Source organism: Sus scrofa, chromosome 8, assembly GCF_000003025.6.
Source record: "Sus scrofa isolate TJ Tabasco breed Duroc chromosome 8, Sscrofa11.1, whole genome shotgun sequence".
Taxonomy (NCBI): Eukaryota; Metazoa; Chordata; class Mammalia; order Artiodactyla; family Suidae; genus Sus; species Sus scrofa.
In genome coordinates, this window is record NC_010450.4 from 33084887 (window position 1) to 33105488 (window position 20602).

The 20602-nt window shown below is 36.8% G+C and overlaps 1 protein-coding gene across 1 annotated transcript in view; it reads left to right on the forward strand.

The window, feature by feature from the left end:
- Positions 1-20602, forward strand: part of SLC30A9 (solute carrier family 30 member 9) — a 53110-nt gene that overhangs the window by 26221 nt on the left and 6287 nt on the right. The window contains 8 exon segments of the mRNA NM_001137632.1: positions 1084-1151; positions 4247-4349; positions 7718-7773; positions 9078-9213; positions 11136-11175; positions 14072-14143; positions 14606-14713; positions 17392-17557. Coding sequence (NP_001131104.1) covers positions 1084-1151; positions 4247-4349; positions 7718-7773; positions 9078-9213; positions 11136-11175; positions 14072-14143; positions 14606-14713; positions 17392-17557 — 749 coding nt within the window.

The window sequence follows — 20602 nt, forward strand, 5'->3', positions numbered from 1 at the left end:
TATCTGTGTGTTAGCCACACTGGCCTTATTTTTGTCCTTTCTACATATGAAACTTATTTCTGTTTCAGAATCTCTGAGTGTGCTGTATGCTCTGCCTGAAACCTTCCAGTTTTTTCATGGTTGTCTCCTTCTCTTCATTGAGCTTCTTTCCCTCACTATTCTAACTAAAATAACCCTTTCCACCATATACCCCACTCCCCACTGTTCTTGCAGTTCTGTTTTAGTTTCTTTATTATATTTATCACTACTAAATATTATGGATTTATTCTCTATCTTCCTGTAGTAAACAGTGAGATCTGTGAAGGCAGGAACGCTTGTTCACTCTTGTGCCCCCACATCTAGAACTGGTCCATAATAACCATTTCTTGAATAAATGGCATAAGACAGAATATAGGATGTGTTTTAATAGGAGAATGTGATAATAAATGTGTATCAGAGTGAGCATTTATTCCCTGGGGGGAACCAAGGAAAGCTTTATATCGAAGGGTAACACTTGGCCAGATATGGAAAAAATAGTAAAGCTTGGGCAGGTTGCAGTGGAAGATGATGGCACTCCAGGGAGAGGAAGGAGCAGGAGAAGCAACATAGAAAGTATAAATTCAAGGAGTGGCAAAAGAACATTTAACTGAAGAAAAATATTTTTCCTGGATATGTTTCTCTATGTGTTTGATTTCTGTTTGTTTTGGTCTGTTTTGGAATTAAACACATTGTTACCACTTGGCTGTTCCTTGTTTAATAAAAGTAAAGAATTGCTCAAGAAATGGAAATAGTTTAGAGTATATTGATTTCAGTTCATTACATATTAATTACTTTATTTCTGGTTTTTGTGTAACCAACTCAGAATTTTTTCAGAAGTAGACAGGAAATGAATTAAAGGGAAATAAAACAAGGTTCTAGAAAATGACCCACATGTTCTTTCAATTTCCATTTTAAAGAGAAAATTCTAGAGAAAAAGAATTAGATAAATCTAGTTTAGAAGTATTGATAGAGGAGATATTTCCTGGTGTTTTAGAATTACTTATAAGCATCATAATGCTTCTCTGGGAAATGTTACAGATTTTTCTGTTTGTTTGTTTTTTACAGCCACGCTCTCGAGCGACATCAATTTTTTTTAAGGGGCCAGGAAAAGTGGTGATTGTTGCCATTTGCATGTAAGTACAGAAAAATAAGCCTTTTAAAATGGAAGTATACTATTTGTAATGTGTATATCCTTGCATGTATAAATTTATTATTTGGCATCTAGACAGTTAGAAGTTTATATTGTTTTTGGAGGAAGTTAAATGTCTTTTTTTTTTTTTTTTTTTTTTTTTTAATGTGCACACTGGCAGCATATGAAAGTTCCCAGGCCAGGGTTTGCATCCTAGCTGCAGCTGTGACCTACACCACAGTTGCAACAACACCAGCTCCTTAACCCACTGTACCACAGCAGGAACTCCAAATAAGTCTTTATTATTTTAAAGTGATAGGGGAGGAGTTCCCATTGTGACATGGCAGAAACGAATCTGACTAGTATCCATGAGGTTGCAGGTTCGATCCCTGGCCTCGCTCAGTGGGTTAAGGATCTAGTGTTGCCATGAGCTGTGGTGTAGGTCACAGATGTGGCTCGGATCCTGCATTGCTGTGGCTGTGGTATAGGCTGACAGCTGTAGCTCTGATTTGACCCCTAGCTTGGGAACTTCCATATGCAGCAAGTATGGCCCTAAGAAGCAAAAAAAAAAAAAATTTTTTTAATAAAAAATAAAATGATAGGGGAGTTATACTTTAAAGTGATAGAGAAAGAGTTCACATAGATGACCATGCTTGTGCTGTGTGTGTCACTTTTGTTTATGAGGTTAAGATCTAGGAATAGTTGCTATCTGAAAAATTCTTGTTTCATTGATGTTTATAGAAATATTTTTTATCTTTTTTTTTTTTAGGGCTGCATCCATGGTACATGGAGGTTCCCAGTCTAGGGGTCCAATCAGAGCTGTAGCCTCCACCCTATACCACAGCCACAGCAACAGCAACAGCAACGCGTGATCCAGGCTGCACCTGTGACCTACACCACAACTCATGGCAATACCGAATCCTTAACCCACTGAGCGAGGCCAGGGAATTGAACCCATGACCTCATGGATGCTAGTCGGTTTCATTAACCATTGAGCCATGATAGGAACTTCTAGAAGTATTTTTTTAAATGTTGAATTGGCAGGAGTTCCCATCATGGCTCAGGGTTAACGAATCTGACTAGCATCCATGAGGAAGCAGGTTCAATTCCTGGCCTTGCTTAGTGGGTTAAGGATCCGGCATTGCCGTGAGCTGTGGTGTAGGTTGCTGACTTGGCTCAGATCTGGCATTGCTGTGGCTGTGGTGTAGCCAGCGGCTACAGCTTTGATTTGACCCCTAGCCTGGGAACCTCCATGCGCCGCAGGTGCAGCCCTAAACAAAACAAAAAAAAAAGTGAATTGGCCAAAGTTATTTTTAGAGTGACTAAACCTCAGTTATAACTACTGAAGAGTATCTGCACTCCTGTTTTTCTCCCACTTAACTTTGGTAGAACATAATTGATGCTTTTGCTCTTTTTTTCTCTTCTGTCAAATTGATTCCTATCATTTTGTTTAACTTTTATCTATTGTACTGAGTAATCTATTTTAGGATGTTTAAGAGCATTAATTCAATAATTCATTAGTTCTTTTATTTCTAAAATATACATATTACCTGTTTCAAGAATTTTGATATAATCTGCAAAGACAAAGGTTTAATACATAATTTTTATCTAAGGATTGAAGAGACATAGTTAGGTTCAAAAAGTGTTTAAGTATGACCAGTGATGGTGCTAGGTTTCTGGTTAGGACAATTGTATAGATACTGCACCATCACTGGGAGAAGGAACATTGGCAGGTCAAGTGGATAGGGTGGGTGAGTTATTTATTGGGCACCCAAGTGGGGTAGGTCAACAGAGTTACTTCTTTTCATCAGTAAAGCTGGATTAGCAATGAAAGCTTTTTTCATCAAAGGAATTTATGTAATATATAAAAATGCTTAGCCTAGTGCCTGGTACATAATATGTACTTAATAATTATTATCATTAACATATATTGGTCTGAATCTCTGGAGGGTGATCTGGATTAGAGCTGTTGAATCAAGTGTTATTAGTATATAGATGATAATTAAAGCCATAGAAGTAGTTAGGATCACCTGGAGAATGTATATATAGTGTATGAGAAAGGTAAAGCTCTCTAGAAAATCCTCGAAGGATACTAACATTTAAGAAACGAGTGGAAGGAGTTCCCATCGTGACTTAGCGGAGACTGTAAAGACAAAAGTAGGAAGAAAACTAGCTGTCATGGAAATTAAGGAACGCAACGTTTTAAGAAAATACTGGCAAATGCTTCTGAGATTAAGGAAAATAGTAAAATGTTTTCAGCCTTTTAATGGTAAGAAGCAGCTGGTGGTATTGATAAGAACAGTCTAATAAGGTGTTAGAGGCAGAAGCCATTGTTTAGCGGATTGAAAACTGAATGAGTGCAAAGTGAGGAAAACAGCAAGAGCAGACGTAATTCTTTCCAGAAATTATCTGACATGGATGAGAGGAGAATAGGGTAGCTGGAAGGGGATGTACAGTTTCCTCATTTACAAAATGAGGATGTTAATATTTGTGTAATAGAGGTATAATAAAACATGGTATAGTGCCCGAGGTAAAGTGTACTAGTCATTACTATGGAATTTGAGCACGGCCGCATGTTTATTTTAGCATGGCATGGTCTTCTGATATGATACAGATTACTTGGTCTAGCTTTGTCTTCACCTCTGTCGTCTGCCTACTTAAATAAACCAGCCTTCACCAGTGTCTTGCTTTCGACACTAGCCTACTGAACAGTGTCAAGTGCAGATACTCCTTTACTTACGTAAGATTAATTACACATAATTGCCTTTATAATTCCATTTTGTCCAAATGTAGAACACCCTTTTTTCTCATCAGTTCTCAAAATGTACTAGAGTAATTTTCTTACGCATATCATGCTTCTTCATTTAAATATTTAATGAAACCATAATCTGTATTATTCAAATTTGTATTCTTGTTGTCTAAAATATACTAAGTATTAAAGGTTAGAGATTCTTTTTAATTTACTTTGAACAGAATCTAGTGTGTGGTGTGTGTATGTGTGTGTGTGTCTGTGTGTGTCTGTGTGGTATCAATTAAATAAGCTTTTGGTAGAAATTGTTATCTAAACCCATGCTGAATTATATTCTCTTTCTCTCCTAGCAATGGATTAAACTGCTTCTTCAAATTTCTTGCCTGGATTTATACAGGTTCAGCAAGTATGTTCTCAGAAGCTATACATTCTTTATCTGATACTTGTAATCAGGTGAGGTGTAAAATCTTCTTTCTTATTAATTTAACATAGTGTTTTTTTGAGGCTTTAGTCTAAAAGTTGACATATTTAAAAACTAAATGATTCCTGTAGTTGGGTTGTAGAAGAAAATGAAAGTTGTTTTACTTTTGAATGATGATGTACATAGACATACGATCATAGTATTTGAAAGGAGGTTGTTATGCTTAAAATTTTTTAGCAATGAAATATGAGATCAGTCACTAGGTGTTTGGGCAGAAGTTTTTGCAGAAGAGATTCTTATATTAGGTAGAGGTTTGGTCTGTGAATATGAGTTCTTTTAACTGTAAGAGCCAGTAGATTTTTTTTTTTTTTTTTGTCTTTTTAGGGCCGCACTCTTGGCATGCAGAGATTCCCAGGCTAGGGGGTCCAATCGGAGCTATAGCTGCTGGCCTACACCACAGCCCACAGCAGCACCTGATCCTTAACCCACTGAGCGAGACCAGGGATCGAACCCACATCCCCATGGGTACTAGTCAGATTTGTTTCCCCTGAGCCATGACAGGAACTCCAAGAGTCAGTAGATTTAAGTGTTTTGAATAAAGATATAAAATAGTCACATGCAATTGATGAATTAAAATGATTTTCACACTAGACTGGTATTTTGATTTTTTCCTTGGATTTGAAAATTGAAAAGCGACTTTTATAAAATTAAAATACTTTATTAAACCTCCCTTTAATCCAGATTTTGAATACTGCAAGTCTAAGCCATTTTTAAGAACACAAAGTCTCTACTTGTATATTATTTAACATACTGAAGAATGTGGTCTATTAAGAGAAAATCTCAAGTATTTTTTATAGTGTTTTATATAAGAACAGATTTGGGAGAACTTGTAGTAAAAGACACAGATACAATAAGACTATTTAAGACAAAAGTAATAATGAAATGGTAAAGAGCAGGGAGAGCAATCTTAAGTAACAGTTAAACCTGAGAACTCATGTAACTCGCTGTCAGATGTATTAAAACCTGTTGTGAAAAGAAGGAAAGAATACAGGCATTTGCTATTAGTACTAACAATCATTCTCTTGAGTTAAATTTTTATATTCAGTAAATATTTATTAACTACTCTGTATGATATTTGGCTAGTCAGTCATGTTGAAGGAGAGGGGAGTGGGAGATATATACTTATTTTGTCGAAAGCTTATATGAACATAAGAAAATTGAAACGCAAAAATATCTGTACATATGGGCAAGGAAATATGTACATATTATTAATTTTAGTACTAGTTGGTATTTAAATCATTGAAGACAATTTTTTTTTTTTTTTTTTTTTTTTTTTTTTTTGCTTTTTAGAGCCACACCTGTGGCATATGGAAGTTCCCAGGCTAGGAATCCAGTTGGAGCTGCAGCTGCCAGCCTACACTACAGCTACAGCAATGCAGGATCCAAACTGAGTCTGTGACCTACACCATAGCTCATGGCAACACTGGATCCTTAATCCACTGAGCGAGGCCAGGGATCAAACCCGCAACCTCATGGTTCCTAGTTGGATTCGTTAACCAACGATTGGCCACAACGGGAACTCCAGTGCAGGCATTTAAAAAAAAAATTATCAGACAATCAAGAAGCAGAAAATTTGACTAACAACCAGGAGAAAAATTAATCAGTAGAAACAAATTCAGTTGTCGTAGGATAGAATTAGCAGACAAGGATGTTAAAGATATCAAATGGCTGTTACAACTATGTTCCTGTATTGAAAGGAAAGTAGGAACCTAATGAGAAGAGAAATGGAAGATACAAAAAAGAACCAGGTGGAACTTTTAGAGCTGAAAAATATATCTGATATTAGAAATGTACTATATCGAATTAATAGTAGATTAGACATTACAGAAAAAATGATCAGTGAACTCAAATATATGGCAGTAGAAAACATTCATACTGAAACTAGAGTGAAAAAAACAATACCTAAAAAAAATGAAGGGAGCCTAAGTGACCTGTGGGACATTATCAAAAGAATTCTATCAAACATTTAAGGAAGAAATAATACCAGTAGTATACAGACTTCCAGATGTAGAGAAGGAACACTTTCAACTCCTATAATAAGGCTGGTATAACTCTGATACCAAAACTTTAAAGATATTACAAGAAAAAAAATTCAGACCAGTGTCTCTCATGGGCATAGATGCAAAATTTTTCGGATATAATCAAATTGAATCTAGCAATATACAAAATTATTAGGCAACCAAGAAGTCGTCCATCTTTGTTCCCTCCTTCCACACCCACATAGTCACTGCTGTATATACAGTGTTGTGTATACTTCATGTGCATGGTTTTCCAGTTTCACGAGAAATTAAGTGTATCTATACACAACTTGTACTCTGTAATATTTTTTTTTTTTAGGGCCTCACCTGTGGCATATGGAATTTCCCGGGCTAGGAATCAAATTGGAGGTGCAGCTGCCAGCCTACACCACAGCCATAGCAGTGCCATATCTGAGCCATGTCTGTGACCTACTCAACAGCTTGTGGCATTGCTGGATCCTTAACCCACTGAGCAAGGCCATGGATCGAACCTGCAGCCTCATGGACACTAGCCAGGTTCTTAGCCCACTGAGCCAACACAGGAACTCCACAACTTGTATTCTTTAAAACTTACAGTTATACAAGTTATTCTTCCTGTAGAAATCAGGTATTACAGACCACCCTTACCCTACTTCTTTCCCTTAGAAGTATAAAAATGGTTAAATGTAATTTCTTTCAGACCTTTTCCTGTGCTCTACATTATATGTCATTTATAACATGATAGTACAGAGTTCTATCTCAGCTCCATTTTTTAATGTCGTACAAGTAATTTATGGTTTGGTTATACCATCATTTATTTTGGCACTCCTCATTGAAGAGTTTTAGGTTGCTTCCCCATATTTCATCTTTATAAGCAATGTTGCTTTGAACCCCTTTCAGTTCATCTTTCTTTCTCTGTGCTAAGTAGTGGAAATGAGAATTGCCGAGCTATTAGACATGTGCATGTTAACTATTTCTTTGTGGCGTTCCTGTCCTGATGCAGCGGAGACGATTCCGACTAGGAACCATGAGGTCGCGGGTTCGATCCCTGGCCTTGCTCAATGGGTTAAGGATCTGGCGTTGCCGTGAGCTGTGGTATAGGCTGCTTACGTGGCTCGGATCTGGCGTTGCTGTGCTATGGTGTAGGCCGGCAGCTGCAGCTCTGATTGGACCCCTATCCTGGGAATCTCCATGTGCGCGGGTGTGGCCATAAAAGGCCAAAAAGACAAAAAAAAAAAAAAAAAGTATTTCTTTGTCCTTGTCAGATTGTGCCCTCCAGGTTGGCTTTACCTCATTATACTCCCCATCTTGCTAATGATTATTTACTTTTTTTTCCTCCATAGGGCTTACTAGCATTGGGCATCAGTAAGTCTGTTCAAACACCAGATCCTACTCATCCGTAAGGATATTGTCTTTATTTTGTTTTCTTTATTTTGGCGGCAAATCATTAAATTATTGAAATCTCCTCAGTTTATATACCTGCAGTTTTGTGTTGAAGATTGGTCATTTCTTCCACTGTAGTCTCTAAAATGTAGGACCCACTGCTATGTCAAAGTAAATTCAAGATATAATTTGAAAATGGAGTTCAAATTACTTCATGCTTTGCAACATAGCATAGAGATCTTGTCCTCTTCGTGTTTGATACTTAATAACAAAGCAAATATATTAATCTTAGCGTTCTGGGTTTTTAAAAATTTTTTTTTGTTTCATTTTTATTTTTTTTCTTTTGTCATTTTAGGCCCGCACCCACAGCATATGGAGGTTCCCAGGCTAGGGGTCGAATCGGAGCTGTAGCCACTGGCCTATGCCACAGCCACAGCAACACCAGATCCAAGCTGTGTCTGCGACCTACACCACAGCTCATGGCAATGCCGGATCCTTAACCCACTGAGTGAGGCCACGGATCGAACCCGCAACTTCATGGTTCCTAGTCGGATTTGTTTCCACGGGCCACGATGAGAACTCCAGGGTTCTATTTTATTTGGTCAAAGGAAATGTATATATTCCACATTTGGACTAATAGGCCACTCAATTTAAAATCTAAAATTTCGGTTAAATCCATGTTTAATGTATTTTAACCCCCGTTGTGATATGGAAATAGTATTCTGTTAATATTTCAAAATTACTTGTAAAATGAGTATACTCTTTAGAATATATTATTTGGAGTCATACTAGTTATTTGTTACAAGTTTTTTTTCTGTTGCTTATACTGTCATACTCAGGTGAAATTTTTGAATTCTACATGTTTTTTAAACAAGCTTTAGTAACAATTTGAGCAATCAAATCATAAGGCAAAAAAATGCGCTTTTATTTCTGTAAAGGAGTCTGCCTCTGTGCTTTATATAAATGCCATTCTTTACTTGAAAACCAGACACTCCTTTTTTTTTTATAAACATAATATTTTGAATATCCTGTAACTATCAATAAGCTCGTATAGAGAATAGCTAGCTTCCTAGCTTGCTAATTACACATCATTACAGCATTTTACTTTGTCAAGAAAAATTTTTTCTTCGTCACTTTTATATACTAATAATTTAAAAACAGGGTAAAATTAAAACATTTTAGGTCGTGCAGATTTCTTAAGATATTTTCAGGATGTTGATGTAATAATGTTTTTGTTTTCTTTTTCATTGACCTATTAAACTTGTATTTTGAAGGAAATTTGTATTTCTTGTAAACTGTATTATCTTTTTTATTTTTCAGGTATGGATTTTCGAATATGCGCTATATTGCTTCACTAATTAGTGGTGTTGGTATTTTCATGATGGGTGCAGGATTATCTTGGTACCATGGAATCATGGGATTGCTTAATCCTCAACCAATAGAATCTCTTCTATGGGTAATCTCCCTCCTCCACTCGGTTTTGAAGTCATAAGAAATAGTGATTAAGTATAGTAGAATGTCTTTGTCATATTAATGTTAAAGAATGGGACTAAATATATCTTCTTGACTGTCATACAGGGTTATGTATCTGTAGTTGTGTTTTTTAGCATGTAATTGGACATGACCTCTAAATCCATATGTTTCAGTGATGTTGAGCAAAAGCATCTCTGTAGGTACAATCATTAAGTACTACTTCCTTGGTTAAAATCTTGGGCAGTTCTGTTAATTTCTGCAGTTACTCTTGAAAAGCAAGACGACCTCTGTTCACTTTTAGTCCCAAGAATAATCTCCTATCAATGGTTAAAATATCTGTTCCCTTGTAATAGTCCTATGTGAGAATAGCATTTAAAGTTAAAGCTTCTCCTTTCCCTCATTGTGGTAGGAAGCCTACACTGCAGGAATACGGGCTTGGTGCCTCTATATTTTTTTACCTAAGGGCTTCTGTTCTTCTCTCCAACTCCCTAGGTCGTAGGAGCATTGGCAGCATTGATGGTAGAGATGAGGGACAGAAAGTACTGCTTCACTGGCACCACTGCCATCTTGCATTGGTTTCCTCTGCCTCTGCAATACTTAAAGCTGTCTTTTTTTCTCTCATGGGAACTTCCTGGAGATGACCCTGCTTGGCAGCTGAGTGTAGCTCCCTTGACAAGGGCAGATTGGTCGTGTGGCACCCCTGTCAGCTTCTGTATCTCATGGTGTAGTTCCAGACTATTTCTGCTGGTGTTGCCAGAAAGATTCAGTGGAAAGGCCTACAGTTGAGATAGGAAAGCCTGTATTGTAGTTCTTTTTTTTTTTTTTTTTATCTTTTGTTGTTGTTGTTGTTGTTGTTGTTGTTGCTATTTCTTGGGCCGCTCCCGCGGCATATGGAGGTTCCCAGGCTAGGGGTTGAATCGGAGCTGTAGCCACCGGCCTACGCCAGAGCCACAGCAACGCGGGATCCAAGCCGCGTCTGCAACCTACACCACAGCTCACGGCAACGCCGGATCGTTAACCCACTGAGCAAGGGCAGGGACCGAACCCGCCACCTCATGGTTCCTAGTCGGATTCATTAACCACTGTGCCACGACGGGAACTCCTGTATTGTAGTTCTTACTCTGATATCATTTCTGTCTGCTCAGGCAACTCACATAGCCTTGGGCAATCTTAGTTTCCTCAACAGGGTTAGAAGAGTGTTAGGCTGAGTTTAAAAAATTTAAACCTCTATTTCAGGGAAGCCTAGAGCTCTAAAATGGTAATGTTGAAAATTCTATAGATGTTTGAACTTCATTTAAAATTTTTTAGAAAATTACGTTAATTCTTTCTGTATATATTGGATTAAAGCTATTCTTGGTATCTTTATTTTATTCAAGAGTGTAAGGAAAGTGATGTTATTGTCCTCCCCCAAACTTATTACTGTTTATAAGTGCTTATCTTTCTGAATCAGGGCTGATAAAGGATTCTCTTGGTACTGGGCATACAAACAAAATCTGGAAGTTACTGGGTATGGTTGTGGATCTTATTGCATCTGGTGTCCACAACCCTAGATTTCAAGTACTTGTGTTCATTTCGAAGTTCAAAGAATATTTTTTTAATAATTAAGTAATTATTCTTTTATACCATAAATTTAACTTATGTCATGGTATAACATTCTGTGTGTGTATGTGTGTGTATATTACTCTTCCAAGTATGAAAAAAATGAGATGGCCATCAGATTTTTAACTTTTGTCTCTTCTTATGAAGATACTATTTCATTGTCTTCATTTTAGCTGTTTCTCATCAAAATCTTTATATGACTAGGATTTGAATTATGTTTCAATTTTAAGCATAAAGACTTCATGCATGAACTGTTGTAATTCTTTAGTGAAATATTAACTTAAGCTTTATTTTAATATTTTCTAGGCATATTGTATTTTAGCGGGATCATTGGTATCTGAAGGAGGTATGACCTGTCACACTATCTCTTTATTTATTTATTTATTTGTCTTTTGTGTATTTAGGGCCGCACACTCAGCATATGGAGTTTCCCAGGCTAGGGGTTGAAAGAGCTACAACTGCCGGCCTACGCCATAGCCACAGTAACGCTGGATCTGAGCCGCATCTGTGACCTACACCACAGCTCACAGCAATACTGGATCCTCAACCCACTGAGCGAGGACAGGGATTGAACCCTCACCCTCATGGATACTAGTTGGGTTTGTTAACCACTGAGCTATGATGGGAACTCCTCTCTATTCTTAATTAATATATATTCAACAGTCCATTTTTAAAATTGCTGCTAAGTTCTACTGATTAAAGAAAATTGTGGAGGAGTTCCTGTGTGGTTCAGTGGGTTAAAGATCTAGTGTTGTCACTGCTGTAGTGCAGGTTTGGTTTTGGGTCTAGGAACTTCTCCTTGCTGCAGGTAGGGCCAAAAAAAAAGAAAAGAAAAGAAAACTGGAAATAACAATATAAGTTTTACCTCCTTTAAGGGAGAAAGCTCTGAATGTAATGTACTATGGTTGTTCGTAATGGACAGGGCAAGTTTGGAAAAGCTATTTTTTTTTTCCTTTTTAGGGCCACACTTGCAGCCTGTGGAAGTTCCCAGGCTAGGGGTTGAATCAGCTGCAGCTGCTGGCCTGTGCCGCGGCCACAGCAGTGCCAGATCTGAGCTTCAGCAGCGACCTACCCACAGCTCAAGGCCACACCAGATCCTTAACCCACTGAGTGGGGTTGGGGATTGAACTCTTGTCCTCATGGATACTAGTTGGGTTTGTTACCACTGTGCCACAACAGGAACTCCTACTTTTTTTTTTTTTCTTGAGTATCATATAATGCTCAGAACATTCGAAATGGAGTATAAAAACATAATATATATTGAATTTTTTTTTTTTTTTTGATCTTTTTGTCTTTTTGTTGTTGTTGTTGTTGTTGCTATCTCTTGGGCCGCTTCCGCGGCATATGGAGGTTCCCAGGCTAGGGGTCCAATCGGAGCTGTAGCCACCGGCCTATGCCAGAGCCACAGCAACGCGGGATCCGAGCCGCGTCTGCAACCTACACCACAGCTCACGGCAACGCCGGATCGTTAACCCACTGAGCAAGGGCAGGGACCGAACCCGCGACCTCATGGTTCCTAGTCGGATTCGTTAACCACTGCGCCACGACAGGAACTCCTGAATTTTTTTTTAAAATAATGTTTTAGGAGTTCCCACTGTGGCACACTGGGTTAAGAATCCAATTGAAGCATCTTGGGTCGATCCCTGGTTTGATTCCTGACCCAGCATGATGGATTAAGGATCCATCAGCTTAAGGATTAAGCTGTAGTTGCAGCTACAACTCAGAGTCAGTCCCTGGCCCTGGGAACTTCCGTATGCCACGTGTGAGGCCATAAGATAAAATTTAAAAAAAGTTTTAGTAATATTAATCAGAGAAGACTATCTTTTTTTACAGTATAACTTTTTTTTTCCATTTTTAAAAGTTTTATTGAATTATAGTTGATTTACAATGTACAAATATTTTATTTAATTAATTTGTTTATGTCTTTTAGGACCTCATCTGTGGCATATAGAGGTTGCCAGGTTAGGGGTCCATTTGGAGCTGTAGCCGCTGGCCTACGCCAGAGCCACAGCAACTCAGGATCTGAGCTGCGTCTGCAACCTACACCACAGCTCAAGACAATGCCAGATCTTAACCCACTGAGCGAGGCCAGGGATTGAACCTGTGCCCTCATGGATGCTACTAGACGGGTTCGTTAACCGCTGAGCTGTGACGGGAACTCCATGTGCAAATATTTTAAAGTTCCTTAAAGTTTCAGTTATAGCAGTATTATGACAGAAACATGCTAATGTCGTGTATGAAACTGCCTAATTCACTGCTTTATTCATAGTTATGTTTACTTCTGAAATGTCATTTTTTTATGCATCCTCCATTCATCTTTGATAGGCTTGTAAAATGGTGATAATAACACCTGCTTCAAAAGGTTGAGAGTGTCAAAAGTGATTGTGCTTGGTATAGTGCCTGCCAACTAGTAATTGTCCAATAAACTAAGGCTGTATGGTGGTAACGATAATTAAATTATTGTGGTTTGGGGAGTTCCCACTGTGGCACAGTGGGTTAAGGCTCCAGCTGCAGTAGCTTGGGTTGCTCTTGAGACACAGGTTCAATCCCAAGCCTGGCGCAGTGGGTTACAGGATACCGTGTTGCTGCAACTGCAGCTCAGATTCAGTCCCTGACTTGGGAACTTCCATATGCCGTGGGTGCTGCCATAAAAAAATTATTGTGGTTTAGAAATATAGTATAGATTTTTAGAAATATGTACTATAGAATATAGTATATAGTATATATTTTTAGAAATATATGCTATAGTATATAGTATATATTTTTAGAAATATATGCTATAGTATATAGTCTAAATTTTCCTAAATACATACATTTTTAGGGCCGCAGGTATGGCATATGTAAGTTCTCAGGCTAGGGGTCGAGTCGGAGCTATAGCAGCCAATCTACGCCACAGCCACAGCAATACCAGATCCAAGCTGCATCTGTGACCTACACCACAGCTCACGGCAATGCTGGATCCTCTACCTACTGAGCAAGGCCAGGGATCGAATCCGCATCTTCATGCATACTAATTGGGTTTGTTTCCACTGAGCCACAATGGGAACTGCAGTATTCATTATATTATAATGATTAATTGGGGTCCCGATAATAACTCATTTAATATAGAACTATTCCTTCTTCCTTTCCTTATTTTCCTCAGCATTAAAGTGTGTGGCTATTTATTTATCTTTTGAGATGCCATCTCTAAAGTTGGAGGCATGAGTTTTCTTCCTTGCTGATGTAAATGCTTTTTTTTTCAGCAACACTTCTTGTTGCTATAAATGAGCTTCGTAGGAGTGCTCGGGCCAAAGGAATGTCATTTTACAAGTATGGTATGTATTTTAGAAGCTTTATATTATTTCAACTTTATTTGCTTGTAATTGCCTAGTGGTATTGCTTTGTTCCATATTGACAGGTACATAAGGTATCTCAGTGTCTTCCCTGTGCAATTCTTACTTATATATTAGCTCTTTTAAAAAGATAAATGTAGTCTAATTTGAACAGGGGTACTTAAATTTGGGTTTAACTTATGTGAACTGCGTTATTTTGTGTATGCTCATATACCTTGAGAAAGTAATTTGACTTTAAATATTAATATTTTTAACATTTAAACCAAGAAATTATATTTATATTGAAGAGAGCTTTTAATTGGTTTCTCATGTATTTTTAATCTTAATTTTAATTAAATCAATTTAATGGGTAATTATTAAAGTTATTATCTGATAGTATCAAATTAAGATTTCACAAATTAAGATTTCAAAATTTCTTTTCTTGTCTCTACCCCAATAATTAAGTAATGGAAAGTCGTGATCCTAGTACGAATGTTATCTTATTGGAGGATACTGCAGCAGTGTTGGGAGTGATAATAGCAGCCACTTGTATGGGCCTTACTTCTGTGACAGGTAAATATTTCTTAAATGACAGGTGATTTACTTTTGCTACTTAAGTAATTCTCTAATGTAAGGGAATTTTCCTTTTTATCATTGAATAATTTTAAACCAGTAGAGTGTTAAATATGTATTTCCCATTAACCGTTTGTTTGTATTAGACGGTAGAAGTGTTCAGATTTCTGAGTTAGGAATTTCTCTTCGTTCGAAATAAAGGAGGCTGTTAATAGAGTATTTCTATAGTGCCCTAAACCTTTCCAGCTTATAAAACTAGAGCTTTAAGTTCTTTACCTATAAAGATATTGATATTTGTCCTAATGACCTTACAGGTTTAACATAATATGTGAGAGGAAACTTTATATATATATATTGTGGCTCATGTCCATTTGGCTTTTTCCACTATTAGCGCCAATAATAACTGCTGTTGCTTTCTTGTTTCCTTGATTCTTTAGTTGCTTTTATTCTCATTTTGGTAGCTAGCTAAATGTTTTGAAGGCCAGTACAGCACAGGTGGATAAGGTGTTTTATTTTTATTTTCTAAAACAAAAGAACCATTTAGTATGGAAATGGTTCAGGAATTCTCATGGGATGGCACTTCTTTCATTCTTACCTGTTTGTCCTAGCATACTAAAAACAATTTAGGTAATAAACTCCCAGAGTTCTGCAGTATTTCTTTAAAAATTTAGCCTGAAATATGAATAGGTCTTTTTCATTTTGAATGTACATTTTAAGACTAAAGCAGCATTCCCCAGTGTTCACTTTGATCCAAATATTTGATTCTCTTTCTCTCTCTTAGCGTTTTAGACATTTTGTAGACCTAAATTATTACTAAGCAAAATTTTATGCTTAAGGAAAGTGTAACTTGATAAGTTGACTTTTAATAGATTTTTTTTTTATACAGTAATGTAAACCAAACTCAGAAAGTCTAATCAGACTTATAAAATTTTTTGCTTTAAGAGTTTCACATTAGGAGTTCCTTCAAGGCTTTAGCGGTTTAAGGACCTGGCATTGTTACTGCTGTGATTCTCAGGCGTAGGCTTGGTCCCTGGCCCAGAAGCTTACATGTGTCATGAGAGCGGCAAAAAAAATTTTCCTATTTCTACTTAATTAGTTAAATTAGTTCATTTAAATTAAATAACATGCCAAAAAATAAAGTATTTTCCAGCTGGTAATTCTGTGATTTCTGTAGAATTATTAATAGATGTATATTTTAAAATAGAAATAATTAGGTAAATTTCAATTTCTAAAGAGCAATATTTGATTTTGAACCCTATAATTACAAACTCCATAGTGGATTACAAGTGGATCACTTTGACACTTCAGTAGTACAAAGTCGTTCACTTTTTAGTGTTATATTTTGACTAAATGTTAATAAAACTAATGTAAATTGAGATTATTTAGTAAAACAAATTTTTTTTTTTTTTTGCTTTTTAGGGCTACACTCATGGCATATGGAGGTTCCCAGGCTAGGGGTCCAGTTGGAGCTATAGCTGCCAGCCACAGCCACAACAACACCAGATCTGAGGCACATCTGCGACCTACACCACAGCTCATGGCAACAATGGATCCTTTAACCCACTGAGCGAGGCCAGGGATCAAACCCTCAACTTCATGGTTCCTAGTTGGATTTGTTTCCACTGTGCCACAACAGGAACTCCACAAACGTATATTGTATCAGCATTAAGAGAGTTAAATTTAGGGAGTTCTCTTATGGCTCAGCAAGTTAAAGATCTGGTATTGTCACTGCAGTGGCTTTGGTTACTGCTGTGGCACAGGTTCAGTCCCTGGCCCGGGAACTTCCACATGCAGCAGGCTTCACAAAAAAAAGAGTCAAGTTTAATATTGACATTTGATCTTTGAAAGAAGAAGACTTATAATTATAAAAGCCTTGTGTGTAAAATTTGTTTTAAAGATTAAAAATTTATTATTTATTGATGTCTGTTATTTAAGTAAACATTTATAGATGATAAATGACCTCTTCCCATTGGTTTTGGAAGAGAATAAAGCCCTAACAACCAAGGCAAGCTTTAGAACCAGAACCCTTGGAAGGACTGGGAAGCTACAGAATGCTAGACCCCTACCTCCAAACTTCTGATTTCATAGGTCTCGAGTGAGGCCTGAGATTTTGCATTACTACCAAGTTCTCAAGTGATGCCGATGCTACTGGTCAAGGCACTGCTCTTTGAGAACCACTGCTCTAAGGTAGCCATTAGATGCAATGAATTAACTTCCTTTTTTTTGGTATCTAAAATCATACTAGCTATGTATCATTCTTGGTTGGATGAGGTAAGAGTGACTCATTTTTTGTATGGCTTAATTCTTTCACAGAATCTTTGTAAGAATAAGACACCAAATGCTTATTTCTTTCAGCTTTTGATCTTATGATTATTTTGTCAACCTGGGATAGGAAGAGTGCTATTGATATATGAAAAGAAATGGACTCTTTATTTCATGTCTGTAATCTGAAAATGCTCTGAACCCTCACCCATGTGACCAGGTGCAAGAAACAGATAATGAAGCAGGTTGTAGCATCCTTATTTTGTAGTATAGTAAAACTATTAAAAGGAAGTCATTAAAGGAAAGAGGAGTGAATTTCAAGTCCCTTGATTTGCTAATTCTGGTTCTTTGCTCACTAGAGTTCATTGAAATAATAGAAAACGTTAGTTTACTGACTTCTTATGTGCTTTATTTAGGCAACCCACTGTATGACAGCCTAGGTTCTTTGGGTGTGGGCACCTTATTAGGCGTGGTCTCAGCATTCCTCATCTACACTAACACAGAAGCCCTCTTAGGGCGATCCATCCAGCCAGACCAAGTACAGCGGCTTACTGAACTTCTGGAGAACGACCCGTCAGTAAGGTCAGCTTATTCTAGTGATGCTATTAAGGTTTACAAAAATGTATTAAGAAATGGGAATGCTTGTTTTGTCAATACTTGTAAAAGAGGTTTTCAATCCCTAAGCCTTCAGAACTTTTTAATCCGTTAACTTTGTAGAACTGCAACCTTAACAAGAAAGCAAGTGAAAGCATTTAAGAAACTCCTTAAGTTTCCTTCTGTATACCTTTAATTTTTAGAACAAGGAACAGTTAGATGATATGATGGGAACAGAAATTTGCAAAGTATTTGCCTCTTTAGTGTGGAACCACTTATATGGAACCTTCATATTTATATTTGCCTTCTATTTGTATTATACTTACAAATTGAATATATGAAACTTAAAATTTTTATTTGTGGGGGTATGCTTGCCAAGTTGAGTATAATTTATACTTTTTTGGAAAATAGATTTCTTGATTTAGCTTATTTGAAAAGTTTTTCCTGGAGTTCCTCTGTGGCTCACTGGGTTAAGGACCTGGCACTGTCCCTGCAGCAGCTCCGGTTGCTGCTGTGGCATAGGTTTGATTCCTGGCCCAGGGAATTTCCACATGCCACTGGTGTGGCCAAAAAGAAAAAGGAAGTTTTTTCTTATAATCTTTGGGAGTTCCCATTGCGGCTCAGTGGGTTAAGAATCCTACATAGTGTCCATGATGATGCAGGTTTAATCCCTGCCCTTGGTTGGTGGGTTAAGGATCCAGCATTGCTGCAAGCTGTGGCATAGGTCACAGGTGCAGCTCAGATCTGGCGTGGCTGTGGCTGTGGCATAGGTTAGCAGCTGCAGCTCCAATTTGATGCCTAACCTGGGAACTTACCTATTGCCGCAAGTGCAGCCATAAAAAGAAAAAAAAAAAATCTTTATTTTTAAATGATATAAAAATAAAGAGCTGAAAACTTAGGAGATAATCAGAAGAGATACAGTCTTCTAATAGGACTTTTTAGTGAACTTCACCAGCAGTGTAGTTTCAGAGTGAAGGGGAAGGAATAATCTTTGAAAATCCTAATTTTCTACTATCTACTTATACATGTGTATATATTAAATTTAAAATAAGAATGTGTTTTACTTGTGTTATAATTAAAATCTTTAAGTTAAATCTTTTAAGAATGACCCGTATATATGAATCAATACGACAAATGAGTAAGTAATTACTAGTTTGTATTCTAAGCCTTATACGTTTATCTTAAGAAGTAGTTATATAGCTGGGTCAAGATAAGATGTCAAGCATTCTTAGAATCAGTATTAGGCTTAGTAACTTAATGTGAGATATTCCATATTAATATACTTTCCTTCTGATGTCTCTGTCTGATTTTGATATCAAGGCAATACTGACCTTGTAGGATGGTTGGGAAATGTTTCCTCTTCTGTCTTTTTAGAAGTTTGTGAAGAATTGGAATTATCTCTTCATTTAAGTTTGGTAGAATTCAGCAGTGATGCCATCTGCACATGGGCTTTACGTGTTTAGTTTTTTGTGAGTTTCTCAGATGTCTTTATTACTTCTCTTGTAATAAGTTTATTCAGATTGTAGATTTCTTTTTGCGTCAGTTTCAGTAGTTTGTATCTTTCTAACAATTTGTCCATTACTTCTAAATTGTCTAATTTGATGACGTACAATTCTTTATAATCTTTCTAGTATTTCTTTATAATTTTTTTTATTTCTTTAAGATTGATTACTACCACTCAAATTACCAGAATCTGATCCTGGTAATTTGAGTGGTCTTTCTTTTTTTTTTCTTGGTCAGTCCAGCTAAAGATTTGTCAATTTTTGTTGATCTTTTTAGAGAACTAGCTTTTGGTCTAATTAATTTTCTGTTTTTTTCCCTTCTCTAGTTCATGAGTTTTTGCTTTACTCTATATTATTTCCTTCCTTCCTTCTGCTTGCTTCAGGTTTAGTTTGTTCTTCTTCCAGTGTCTTAAGATGATATGTTAAGTTTTTTATTTGCTATCCATTTTCTTTTTTAATAAAGGCTTTTATAGTTATAGATTTTCTTCCAAGCACTGCTTTCATTGCATCCTATAAAGTTCAGTATGTTGTGTCATTTACTTCAAAATATTTTTAGGAGTTCCCATTGTGGCTCAGCGGGGTAAGGACCTAACATAGCCTCTGTGAGGATGCAGGTTTGACCCCTGGCCTTGCTCAGAGTTAAGGATCCGGCGTTGCTGCAAGCCATGATGTAGGTCAGAGATGTGGCTCAGATCTGGTGTTGCTGTGGCTCTGGCGTAGGCTTCAGCTGCAGTTCTGATTTGACCCGTAGCCTGAGAACTTCCATGTGCTGCAGGTGCAGCCATAAAAAGAAAAAAAGAAAAAAAAAATATATATATATATACACATATGTATACACACACATACATATTTAATTTTACTTTAGATTTCTTCTTTGGCCATTAGTTAATTAGGAATGTGTTGCTTAATTTCTACATATTTGTGAGTTTCTCAGATGTCTTTATTACTTCTTATTTCATTCCATTGTGGTTGCTGAACATTCTTTATATTATTTCTGTCCTTTTAAATTTACTGAGGTTTGTTTTACAGCCTAGCATATGATCTGTCTTGGGTAATGTTCCATGTATACTTGAGAAGAATGTATATTCTGCTATTAATATGGAGTGTTGTATAGATGTCTGTTAGATTTAGTTGATTTATAGTTGGTTCATGTTTTCTATTTCCCTGTTGATCTTCTTGCCCAGTTGTTTTATCCATTATTGAAAGTAGAACATTGATGTCTCCATCTATCATTGTTGAATTGCCTGTTTATCCTTTGATTTCTGTGTGGTTTTGCTTCATGTATTTTGGTACCTGTTAGATATATGTGTAGTTATAATTTTGCATATAAATAATTAAAGTCTAAAAAAAGAAGTATAAATGGAAAGACTCACTGTGGCAAATTTGTAATTATCTGGAAGAGTGAAGATATGTAGAACAAGTTGTTGGAAAAAATAGATGTTAGTAATCCAGAAAGTTCATACAGCTTTTTAAGTAGTGGATTAGTTATCTATATTGCTCTCTGACAAATTACCCTGAAAACTCAGTGATT